Raw genomic sequence first — 12,540 nt, 5'->3', positions numbered from 1 at the left:
ATCAGTCAGGAAATAAAAGCGTTAAGCGAAAATGCATAACGCAATAAATTCATCATTGATTGTTGATGGGGGGAGAGGGAAGGGTTGTAGGGAAAAAATAAATAGAAAGTTCTGGTCGCAAAAATCAGTTTTATTGACAATTGAATCATGCTTGATGGTGAGCACTGTTATCAATAATTTTTTTGTGTGAAAAACTGCAAAAACGGCGATTTCCGGCATTTTCAACCGGAAATTTTTTCAAAAATCGAACTCGACCATGTTTTGAGCATTGCGAATACGCACCTTTCTGCAAAAAAATCAGAAAAAACTAAAGATGAAAATTCGAGAAAATGTCGAAAAACCGGGTTTTCCGGCATATTTCCGGCATTTTCGGCCGGAAAATTTTTTTTTCGAAAATCAGGCTCCGTCACATTTTAGGTATTGTCATTTTGCATCAGTGTGCAAAATTTCATAAAAAAATATAAAGTACAGCTCGTGAAATTCAAGAAATACTGTCTTTCCGGCGAAAATAAGTTCCGGCGATTTTTAAATAGTTCCGGCTTCAAAAATAAATTTTATTGAAAATTGAAACATGCTTGATGGTGGGCATTGCTATTAATAATGTTTTTAAATCAAAAAACAACCAATTATAAGGAAAAAGTCCAATGAAATCCATAAAAACGACGATTTCCGGCATATTCCCGGTATTTTCGGCCGGGAATTTTTTTTTTCGAAAATCGGTCTTTGTCACATTTTAGGTATTGTCATTTTGCATAAGTGTGCAAAATTTAATAAAAAACTAATGAGCCAATCTGGAGAAAAGCTGGTAACAGACGAAGGGACAGACGAACGAACAGTAGACAACGGTTAATTCATAGGACCTCCACCGGGGTACCCGGAGGTAGGTCCAAAAATTATCTGATATTCCGATGGCAGATTGGCGGCCGCCCACGCTAAAGCTCTAAAGGGAGCGGGCCAATTTCCCATCGGAGAGGAATGATAGTCGGCCTTTGATGTGCCGCATCCTCAGACGGGTTCAACAGCCCTTGCGCGTAAAGTCATAAATATTTTGGTTGGACCCGACAATCCCCGAAAACGAGGGCTGGGTTACCAGACCTCCCGTTGCAAAATTCTTGACGCGGTCTCGCAAAATTCCGTAATGTAAACCTTCCAGATGTTGAAAATTTTCCCGACCTTCAGAGCTTTAGCGTGTCGGATGAAAATTTCACCATCTTGGTGCCAGATAAGTCCAAAAAACGACTTACCGAACTAGATGCGATGTGAAGATCTTTGAGAATCTTTCGTAGTTTTTCTGATAAAATGATTCTAGTTGGCCGTGGGTCCTGTATCAAAAGATAATGAAGAATTTCTTCACAAAACAATGTTGAAATTTAATTCTGTAAAGGCCTGTAAAAGGGTAGCCAGTACCTTCTCACAAACCAAATTATTTCTTTGTTAAATCGCGCTAAAAAAGCGGTTTTCATCCAACAGGCTAGTAAAAGGGGCAATAGCGCGAATTCAAATGTTGTACAAATACAGTGTAGGTGACTGTAGGTGAGCATCTTTACGAAAGGCAAAACACGAATTTTCTATTTGCAGATTCAGGTAAAAAAGTCAAAAAAAAAACGTCGAGTAAGACTCTGATTGGCTAAGACATGCAAGTATTATCTCAAACTTTGGACACAAATTTTGAAAGAAATTGTTTATGTGTGCAATTATCAGCTAATTAGAGCTTTACTCGACGTTTTTTCGTGACTTTTTTAATATGAATCTGCTAATGGGAAATTCGTGTGTTTAATAGTCGTGAATCGTCTAATCTTTGCCCTGAATGTAAAACCTTTTTATTCACTTTGCTTGTTAGGCGAGATCAATTTAATTTGTTGTTTTACGGGCCCGACCGAACCTATTTTTGCTAAAATCAAAAAAATAATAATATTGAATTTGGAAAAAAAATATATTTTTTGGAAAACATTTTAAATAAATGAAAAATGTATTTTTATTTTACCGACCGACCAACCCATATTTTGCTAACGATCTGCCCGTAGAACAACAAATTAAATTGGTCTCGCCTTATTCGAAGAATTTTAAGTATTCATCCTCATGGTCATGTTCATAGGTTTTCATGACAAAATAATATTGGTTTTTTTATAGAATTTTGCATAATACAGGAGTTTTTGCTTTGTTTTTGATAGGCTGGTGGTTGAAAAATTAACTCCGGCAAATTCTTGAATCTAGGCCGTTGAATTCTTAGCAAGTCCAGTGTGTTGATTAGCGTGAATATGTACTCGAGGCGGAGAACCGAATTTTTAGAACGGCGGATTCTGATTTTTTCGTGCCTTGGACCGGCGAAATTCACCGTTCGCCGGGCCTAAATAAGACTCCTGATATAGATAGCTTGAAAATATCATTGTCATACCCTTTTTGAGTTGGATTCGTCCATCTGCATCAAGATTTTACACATTTCAACTTGCAGTCCCTCCAGTACTGTAAAGTAACAGTTAAAAAACATAGTCAAAAGTAAACTGTATTCAAAATTCTGAATATTTACCATCGTTTCATTATGCACTGATCTAACAAACAAAACACTTTAGAGCATTCATATTTTCATATCTATCCAGCTGTGAAACTTTGTCTGTAAATCACCGGTAGTAAGACCTCGCAGACTCCCAATCTGGGATAACATTCTATAAGTCAAATATTATACCTTATTACACGAATAATATTAGGCAAGTATTCAACAGCCTTGAAATTAACACGCAAAAAATTTACACGAATTCTATTTGGTTTTTCAAGGACACCACGGCTGGTTTTAATTAAGGGGGTTTTTATTAACACGAAATTTATCAATTTGTGTTAATAGCTAGTAATATTCGTGTAATAAGGTATTTCATCGTTTTTCAATACTTTTAAGAGTACGAAATGTTTTTCTTAAATACGCTAAAATTGGTATCTCTCAGTAAATCTCCTTTGCTCGAAACTTGTTGTTCGATTTTGACCTCCTTAATAATTTACATACCAGTCACACGACCTTTAATGAGCATACAAGAATTGAGATAACTTTCTCTTTGTTCATCAACTAACATCATGGGCGTGGAAGTTTCGTCGTGCTCTACCGCCCCTGTCGCTTCTTCGATGCTGTCTGGGGCGTCGGGCGTACTAACCGTGGTAGAAGTGGGCGGCGGCTGAGATGGCGAATCCTGCAGTGGAAAGTGTTAAAAATATGATAAGTATAAACAAAAATAATTTCTTGAGTATATTTCAAGGCTAATTGAACGCTGAGGAGATAAGACCTTGAACAATTCGATGCAATAATCTTTGTTTAACACCTGAATATGACTGAAATTTACAATCATGCCCCAATCAACCTGCTTGTACAGAACGCCATACCAACATCCATTGGACGTTCCTAACGTTAGATGAACGCTAGATGTACCAGCTGAGAAAAGATCCCTAGCAGGACATGTTTCGGACTAGTGCTTTTTAACTCAAATTTTCTTGATACTCATACTTTAATACAATAATGACCGGTTAGTGAGGGCTGTACTGAGAAATATTGCCCGAGGTCAAGTAACGACCGAGCTTGCGAGGTTGTTGCGTTGACCGAGGGTAATATTTTCAGTGCAGCCCGAAAAAACCGGTCATTATTGTATTTGTTAACCGTTTCCTTCAGCTTCGATTGATTTTTAGCGCTTTATCCAGGAAAAATAGCGAAATAAAGCGAAAAAACAAGCGAAAAAAAGATAAAAAATTGTTTTAATTTCTGACGTCAGAAATAAAAAATGAGAGAAATGATGTCAACGCATTGTTCATTTTCCTTTGAAAAAGTGACGTCACAATGAATTTTCCTAACGACGGGCAACTCTGGCCAGTGTAGGCCCGTCGTCATGCGAGAAGAACCAATTGCATTGCGCGAAAAGCCGTGTAGCCCACTTCGAAAAAGTAACCGGTTAACAAACTTATATATAACATGAGATGATTTGTATATTGTTTATACAAAAAAAAAAATACGAAATTGAAGTTGATATCAATAGTCCATTTCACAGTCGAAATGAATCATTGGTAATCAGGCCTAGTTGCTCTCTAGTAACGACTTCCGGTCGGCTGGACGCAAAAATCTTCAAAATTTTTCAAAACTTTGGACCAATAGTAAGTCGTCGTTAGTGCGCAGTGGTCCTGATTACCCATTACGCTTTGCGACTGTGAAATGCTCTATAATACAATGTCATTTGAGTTGTTAAATTTATACCTGTATCCCTTCCCACCATACTTGAGGGAAAGCACTTTTGATTCCTTTGTCATCTGGTGGACGAATGTGCAACAAAAACGGAAATTTGTTGAACGTAAACATAACACAAAGAAGATAAAGTCAAGGACGAAAATGTTGGAGAAAATCGTTACTCATTTAAAATTCTTTGTTCAAAAAGAGATATTATTGTCGGAGCAAAAAGCAATTCGAAGACCTCAAGAAAACCAAAAGTAGGATAGCGAGCACCTCACCAAAAACCTTAGCCTTAAAGCCTTAAAGAAACTTTCAATATACACAGTAAGGTAAAAAAGAACGTTAGTTATCACACACATACAGTCAACAAAGCAAATAGGTCTCTGGATATTTCTTTACTACAATCCACTATTAAAGGCTATCTCGAGACGCTAATTGAATCATCAGATCAAGGACCATTTACAATTGCTGAAAAGGATATAGAGGTCCTGACATCCACAGTTTACAAGTTTGATCGTGTCTCATCAAACTCAATGCCACTATCAATAATTTCAGCTAAAATGAATTTAGAGAATAATTCTTTAATTCACTGAAAAAAGACATTTCGAGGAGTGAAAAAGTCTACCTAGTGAAAGGCTATACCAAAACCCAAGATAGAGGAACCTTTGTTCAATATCTAGTTAGTTAACAACAAAAATTTCGTGATAAAACGGCTTCATTTTAATATCTTAATACAAAGACGTTTTTGATTGAGATTATTTAGGGCTGTTACTGGTGCTCGTTATAACAACAATGACAAAAAAGAGATAAACAAAGACCTGTTTTATATAGTCAGGATTGACGGGCCCATGCCAGTAGCTTTTTACCAGTGCCCAAATTAAGCTATCCATCAGCGGTTGGATCTCGAAATCCTGAATGAAACGATCGAAAATTAAATATCACTCATCACATGTTTGGACAGTCTGAGGTTTTTCACTAAGAGGGAGAAGTTTATTGGAAGTTTTAGGGTTTACAATCAACAGACGCAAATGGAAGAAAGCGTGGCATGATCTTCTGCACTAGCGACAGTTTGAGTGTCCAAAACGAGATGAAATTTATAACTTATAAGCTAATTTATTTATTAAGTTATTGTTGAGTTGAATGCGGGATTAGGTTTTTGTTAATTTTCAACCTCATACAGTCTTATACGGAAAAATGTTAAAACAAAAAAGCTTACCTCTAAGCAGACCCAAATCATCTCGAGTATCCGCTTGATTCCAGGCTGAACATCAAAGGGGGCTTCAGCATTGCACGAGTCCAATAACATGGGCAAGAAGTAAGTCTCAACTATGTACGGACAAGTTGGTTCCATCTTTGGATAAAGAAAAACGCTTTAGTTTGGACAGCTATGTATACGATATTTAAATCACTTAAAGTGAAGTACTTTAACTTATCTTTAAAGGGATAATCTAGCCTGTAGAACCTATGGTCGCGAGTAAAACCTTTTAATCATCTTGCCTAACTATTTGCCAAAGTTGATATATTCCAGTCACAAGCTTTTGACTTTTTATAGCAAGAAAACTTTGTCTAAATTGTCAAAAATCTAGACTTAAAAAAAAAAAAAGTTTCATTACTTCTAGTACTATTTAGAAGTTAGTCCTGGTTAGTCGACCCAAAATCGACTACTTTATCAAAATTTATAGACAGACAGATGCCGTACAGGTCTTTTTAATTCGAGCGTCTATAACTCGAATGTCTCCCCAACTCGAACAAGTTTACGGTTCCTTCAGTTAACAAGGTCCTGATAACCTCTATAACTCGACTATATTAAATTCATCCAAGAAAGACATTCTTGGTATATTAAACATACCATCATGGGTCCAAGTTGCTCAAAGATATGAGACACAGTGAGTAGGGTTAAGGAATCTTGTTTAGCTGTCAACGGTTCTGGAATGTTTGGCTTACGGTCAGGCTGAAATGAAAAAAAAATCACGTTTAAAGTTCAAACTTATTCAATTCCAGATATTTTTATCAAGCAAAGAATAGAAAACCGTGACGAATCTAAAAATAGACATTGATTTTTCTGTTTGACTGAAATTCAATTCCATCACCCTTTTCGATCAAATGAGAGAATTAATAATCATGACGTTTGCATAACGAAGCGCTAATAAAGTTTCCTTTAAAAAGAACAAAAATTAGAGGTGAAAGACAACAAACTTCAGCAATCGGCTAAATTTCGTGTTCGTAAAACCTTACAGCAGGTAAGAGTCGGTTGAAAGAAGCGACGAGTTGTTCCGCTTTCATAAGATCAACATCCGGTTTGTCTTGTAGCGGACGGAATCCTTCGACTGGGTATCTAATAAACAGGTATTCGGGAGGTTAAGTAGATGTATAATCATGATATAAGTTTATGGTATGGGCTTTTCCAGAAATGTCCACACACCCCAGGTGGAGGATATATTGTCGGGGGGGGGGGGTAGCAAAAATCGTCAAGATTTGCCTTGTTCTGGGGGTAAATATGCTCTGTCCGGGGGTAGTTAAGGGTTTCTGGGGGGTCAGTTGATGCTTTTTCCGGGGGGGGGGGGGGAACCCGTCGTACAGGGGGCCAAAAGTCAATTTGTCCGGGGGACAAATCATTGAAAATTGTTATATCCTCCACCTCCCGTATACAATTTCTTTCTGGAAGACCCCTATGTAATCATTAAAACGATCAAGTTAAAGGAATGACTTAAACGTTGATATTTATAGTTGCTTGTATCAGGCGACCACGACTTTTATCTCGACACCAGTCCGTCCGGACATTTTTGCGTAGCGTTTGCTTTGATCCCATGTAATCTGCACGAATAAAATCAAGTAAACAAAGCGGGAAGTTGCCGTTCGACAAAGAATTTTAGCTCATTTTTCCACTTTGGCATACTGTATAGGTCACTATAACTGTCAACAACATAAAAAATGATAAGGTAATTGTATAATCTCATTTCTTTTATATTGAATTTAAAAAATAGAAAACATTTTTTGAATGAATAAAAAGAGAAAACATCTATCAACATTTTATAAGGCATTTACGCTTACCGATCGCTGTGTTTACTTGATATTTTTTCGCGTGTTTAGTTTAATTCGAAACCCGTATGTATGTTCGTAAATCCGTAATTTTACTTTTCCCAGAGGATCCTTGGAGAAAAATTGATTTCACTTGAAGTACTTACCTCACTTCAATGAAAAGCAAGACTCGTAAAACGTAAACTCGTAAAACGTAAGCTCGTAAAACGATAAAATAAAAAGATCGCGTGGTGGAAAACGGATATGCTAGATTTAGACGACATGTAAAACGGTCTCAAACAGTTCATTTTACGTACGCGTGCTAATTTTTTACCTGAAAGGTGTGGCACCGAAGTTCATTTGTATGACTTCACCATACGAAAGACTGACAGCAGGGAAATAGGCGTGTCCACTTCCGCGTTTGATGTCTTTAAATGCTGCTCCCATCAGGTGACCGTTACTGGAAAATTAAGTGAGGTTAGGGATCTTCTCAAAAATAAAATCGATTATTTAATCGAATCCAAGCGAAGATATAAGCGAACCGATTCGATTATTTCAGAAAAATATTTCGCTTAAATAATCAAATTTCTCCATATTTTAATCGAATTTCGATATGGAATTCATAAAATCGAACACAATCTTCGAGAAAAATAATGTCCGTGCTTTATTGGACTTCTTCCTCAAAGCTAAATAAATTAAGGTAAATGAGGAAATTAGTGTGGGGTATGTACCAAATTTTTAGTCCTTGGTTTATCCATCAATATTTCGACCACGAAATACACCTTTTCGACCACGAAATACACCTTTTCGACCACGAAATACAACTTTTCGACCGTAGTCGCCAATTGTCACGCGGGCATTTTTTTGTCCGTTTTACCACCCTAAAACCGTCCCAGTCTTTATTTCGCACATAAAGACAGTAGAAAAAAAGTGTAAAAAAAATTGGATCGAGTTAAGGGTAGTAAATTAAATAATAATGTGGCACGCGCCTGACCGCACAACTACGGTCTAAAAGGTGTATGGGGGTATACTCTTGTCTCGGAAATAGACGTATCCCCCTAATTGTTAAGAAAAAAAATCCAACCCCCACTCTTATTAAGACCCCCCCCCCCGCCAATTAAATTCGAATTATTCAATATTTTATTAGTGTAAATAGACCTTAAACTTGTTAAAATTCTCCTTTTTGTTAAGTATTGGTTCTTATTTTACGTGTTCATTTGTTAAAGTTTCTTTTTTGTTGTTGAAATTGATATCAGTTAAAAAAAATTCTGTCTTTAAATTACTCCCCTTCTTATTCCACCCCCCCCCCCCGCTTATTAGAATTTAGAAAATTTTCCTACCCCCTGCTTATTAGGACCCCCCGTCTATTCGGGAGACAAGAGTAGGGTTTAAAGGCTAGACTTTCACAAGATATAACAAGATTCCAGCAGGGTATAAAATAAAACAAAAAGAGAACGTAAAAACGAAAACAAACCGGCTATAAGAGATGGTTCCTTCATCCATGTCAATTAAACATCCAATGATATCACCAGCCATCCATTCCTTTGGGAGATGGTACAATAATATCGGTTATCAATGTAAAATGGTATATTTAGGGGGGGGGGGGGCGAGATGGAGTTTTTACAAGCTCTTGTTCGATTTGGTTGGTCGTTAACCAGTAATAAAATAATTTTGTTACTTTTTCTAAAGAACGCATAATTTTTATTACTTCAAATAGCCAATTATTAAAGTATCTTATAAAAACTCCATCTCATCTGGTTTCGCATCGGGAAAAGAAAGGGATATAAAAAAATCATAAAAAAGAGGAATAGTATCTGCATGTCTTCAGTTTGTATTTCATTTGGCTGGTGATTTTCGTTTATACAAACAAATAGTCAGGCAGCTGGGATCACATAAAAATACTGTGGTATTACTCAAGTCTAATTCTTAATATTTTCAACATGAACAGTCCTGAGTAATTTTGGTGTAGAGTAGGAAGTATAATTGTGTATACACTAACCTCTCCATACTTTCCAGTAGCCATGTTCCATTTTCGAACACGATGACCATCGTATGCGTAAGAGTCTGCTGTGTCCCCTACTCCTTCCTATAGAAACGAATCAAAGGGAGCAATGTCTAAAGGACATTATTTAACGTATCTTATTCATGATATGCACCACTGCAATGACTTCACGAAATTATGCAACTTTTCTGTTTTGGTTCCACCCAATATGTCACTTTTTCTATCGTTTAAGTGACGTATTGGGTGGGAAATTTTTTCTCAGAAGACTCTCCAGTGTGTGTACAGCGGTGCATATCATAAATACCATTTCGCCGTGTCAATTCAAGACAGCCTTAAGTCCATTTTTCCCATTTTGAGATAATTGACTTTAAAGGTTGAGATGTGTTGGACTTAAGGCTACACATTTTATGTCAATGCTTCATAGAAAATAAAATTTGCACTAAAATTTAGGACTTAAGGCTGTTTATGGTTGATATATTATGGAACTTTCTAAATTCTTATTTTTTTTGAATTGCAAAATACACCTCTTTCCCATTAGAATTCTGTGGACTTAAGGCCGTTTTTGGAAAGCGTGCATGCTAAAATAGGGGGTTATGGTCTTAAGTCAATTTTCGAAAAAATGGACTTAAGTCTGTCTTGAATTGACACGGCGATTTGCTTATACAGCATTTTTTTTAAACAAAAGAAAAGACCGAAGGAGCAAAAAGGGAAAAGACGAATTCCTACAAACAAGAAATACCTCGTTCGTAAATCGGCAGCGAACAGTTGCCCATCCAAGTTGCATGATACCTTTTGAACCAAGGAAAACTTCATACATCCACTTTCCTGGAGAAAATAAATTATACTTGTTCAACATTTATGGTTTATGTCCAAGATCCAACACCCTTTATTGATGGGTATAGTAGTAAAATCAAGTCTTGCAAAAGCGAAAAATCAAGTATTCTAAAATGTAATATTTGCAAAGATACCGATGCTTTTTAAGGCTACCTGTTTGAATCTAGCATACACTAATACACGTTCTTTTTTTCAAGATAGATTCTTAGTTCGAATTGTACATTTAATCCGAAAAATCAAACAAAATGCTTATAGTAACACGAAATTTTCAATTGGGAATATCTTTCCAAAACTGAATCTGAATTGGAAAAGTATGCAGGGTGACTCTCCTAAAGATCAAAATAGTTTGTAGGTAATTCTTTCTAGATATTTCTCTCACCTTTACAGACACAAACATTGGCCCGTACACTGCTGAAGTTGCTTTGACTCTCAAGCTAAAATTAAAATCAAAATTGTAGAGTGAGGAATAGAAAAAAAAACTCAAACAAGATTCCAAAATAATAAAACTATAAATATAACCACAGAGGCTCCTCAGATTAGCATTATTGGGGCTGTATTTTAACTTGGGTGTGGCTGCATTTCAGAAAGACCAAACCCTTCTGAACTTCAACTCCCTCAGTACTCCATCTTTTACAATCAACATCATATAAATGGATACCATTAAAGTGAAGAACACAATTAAACCCACCTCCATTCGTTCAATACCGGTGTTCATAGTACCACATTGACTTGAGATATCAATCAAAACAGTCTCTCCACCTATACGCCCATCTGCTACCGCTCGCTCCTCAGGTTCAAGTACTATGTGGATGGAAGGAAAATTTTAATAAAAAGATATACAAAAGGAGAAAGCAGTAACTTTGTGGTTACCAATTCTTTTTGCTTCAAAACATTCGAATAGTAGCAAACATATTATTATATTGTCCTAGAACAAATTAGCTATATTTATTCTATGCTTATCAAATCAAGCACTAGAAGAAGAATAGCAATTGGAAACAAGCCAAACTTAATAATAAGGGCGTTCCAAATCCAAGGCCTAGCTAACGTGAATTGACGTCAGAATCCAAGAGGCCTATTTTCGAAGTCGCTACAAAATTGTTGCGTAAAGAAAGGAGAGACCAATTCTCAACTATCCACTATCATGTCACTCTTTTGAAGATCATCATTTCTGTTTATTAAACTCTCTCCCGAATTCATTTAAAATTGAGTATAAAATACCTTGTTTTCGGTTGAGTTCACTTTTTGCAACAATGTTCTTGATGATACGTGTTTGCAAATTGGAAAAGTTAAGCTCCGTTCTAAATAGTAGAAAGAAAAATCAACGTTAAAACTTCCCAATAATTAAATAATATTTGGCTGTATGGGGATATGGGCTTGGTCAAAGCATGCAGTTTTAAATAAAAGGAAGAACTACTGTCTCCCCTTTCGGCGTCGCCCGAGCATAAATTTTGAAATTATTTGTTAATTCTGCTTTGTCACATATATCATCAAAGAGAATATCTTTTAAAGGAACGATAATTTTAAATACATTCTAGTCCTATGAAAAGAAAAGAACAACTGTGCGAGCATAAAATTTTGAGAACTTCTTTTGTTTATTTTGCTTTGTCAGCATAAAAGCCTGCCTCCTTTATATATAATAAAAGAGAATATTTTTAACAACGGTAAATAACCGGCCATGTCATCCGAGGGAATGAACCCACAACGAAATTATTCTTTGGGATCCCGTCCACTTGGTGAGGAAAAGATTTCGACCACCGAAGTCACTCAATAAGGGCATCGAACAGGACACTGGACTCAAAAAGGAAGAAATAATTCAATTGGTAAACGACAGGGACAAGTGGAGAGATATGAAGATGTCATCACTTTCAAATGGAAGGATTATGTATGTATGTAAATAGTAAGAATTCTACGACCGCAGTCGGAGGCGACCCGAAGGCTCCTCTTTCGATAGCTGTATACCCAAAGGTAGGGGAGGGCGCCACTTTTCTCCCTGGATTGCTTCACTTACCCTCGATCCTTCTCTTAATTGCTGAGCATCAAGTAGAGAAGCATCAAGTACCATTTTGGGAATCTTTGATACAACCCGGCTGGGGTTGAACCCACAACCTTGCGCACCGTAGCCAGATGCTCTACCACTGAACTACGGTCGTTTGTATGTAAATAAATCATGAAAACAACAGAATATACCTTGAAGAAGCAAGAGATCCTTCATCTTCATCTGCTGGGAAAATACTTGAAAGAAATTGATCAGTCGCCATCTTCCTTGTCCTTCTCTCCCTCTTTTATTGGGTTACTTATTATTTGTTTCAAGTTTTGTTTTTGTTTTACTTAAATATATAACAATAAGAGTTTGTTGAAATGAAAAATATGAACAACTCTAAAAAGTGTCAAGGTTGGGCTCATCTGCACCAGAGTATATCTCACTTTTAAGTGCGTTGTACTCAGTTAGTCTGCTTTGCAGTCAATAATAAATATCTGCAGAAAAAAA

General features: G+C 36.5%; 1 protein-coding gene across 1 annotated transcript in view; it reads right to left on the bottom strand.

Moving 5' to 3' along the window:
- The window catches only part of LOC136798625 (E3 ubiquitin-protein ligase RNF123-like), a 31,894-nt gene extending 19,511 nt beyond the window's left edge, over positions 1-12,383 (bottom strand). Inside the window, exons 1-17 of the mRNA XM_067055257.1 lie at positions 12,240-12,383; positions 11,271-11,350; positions 10,741-10,853; positions 10,432-10,486; positions 9,958-10,043; positions 9,216-9,302; positions 8,691-8,758; positions 7,551-7,676; positions 6,434-6,533; positions 6,048-6,149; positions 5,415-5,549; positions 5,017-5,109; positions 4,680-4,753; positions 4,226-4,319; positions 2,996-3,176; positions 2,396-2,463; positions 1,245-1,322 (exon numbers count right to left, since the gene is read on the bottom strand). Coding sequence (XP_066911358.1) covers positions 1,245-1,322; positions 2,396-2,463; positions 2,996-3,176; positions 4,226-4,319; positions 4,680-4,753; positions 5,017-5,109; positions 5,415-5,549; positions 6,048-6,149; positions 6,434-6,533; positions 7,551-7,676; positions 8,691-8,758; positions 9,216-9,302; positions 9,958-10,043; positions 10,432-10,486; positions 10,741-10,853; positions 11,271-11,350; positions 12,240-12,310 — 1,611 coding nt within the window. The 5' untranslated portion in view covers positions 12,311-12,383. The remainder of the gene's footprint in view (positions 1-1,244; positions 1,323-2,395; positions 2,464-2,995; positions 3,177-4,225; positions 4,320-4,679; positions 4,754-5,016; positions 5,110-5,414; positions 5,550-6,047; positions 6,150-6,433; positions 6,534-7,550; positions 7,677-8,690; positions 8,759-9,215; positions 9,303-9,957; positions 10,044-10,431; positions 10,487-10,740; positions 10,854-11,270; positions 11,351-12,239) is intronic.
- Between the last annotated feature and the right edge of the window lie 157 nt (positions 12,384-12,540).

The sequence above is a fragment of the Clytia hemisphaerica genome, unplaced genomic scaffold (genome assembly GCF_902728285.1).
Source record: "Clytia hemisphaerica strain Z4C2 unplaced genomic scaffold, Clytia hemisphaerica genome assembly, whole genome shotgun sequence".
Taxonomy (NCBI): Eukaryota; Metazoa; Cnidaria; class Hydrozoa; order Leptothecata; family Clytiidae; genus Clytia; species Clytia hemisphaerica.
Note: the sequence above shows the minus strand (reverse complement) of the source record. Positions and strands in the feature narration are given on the sequence as shown.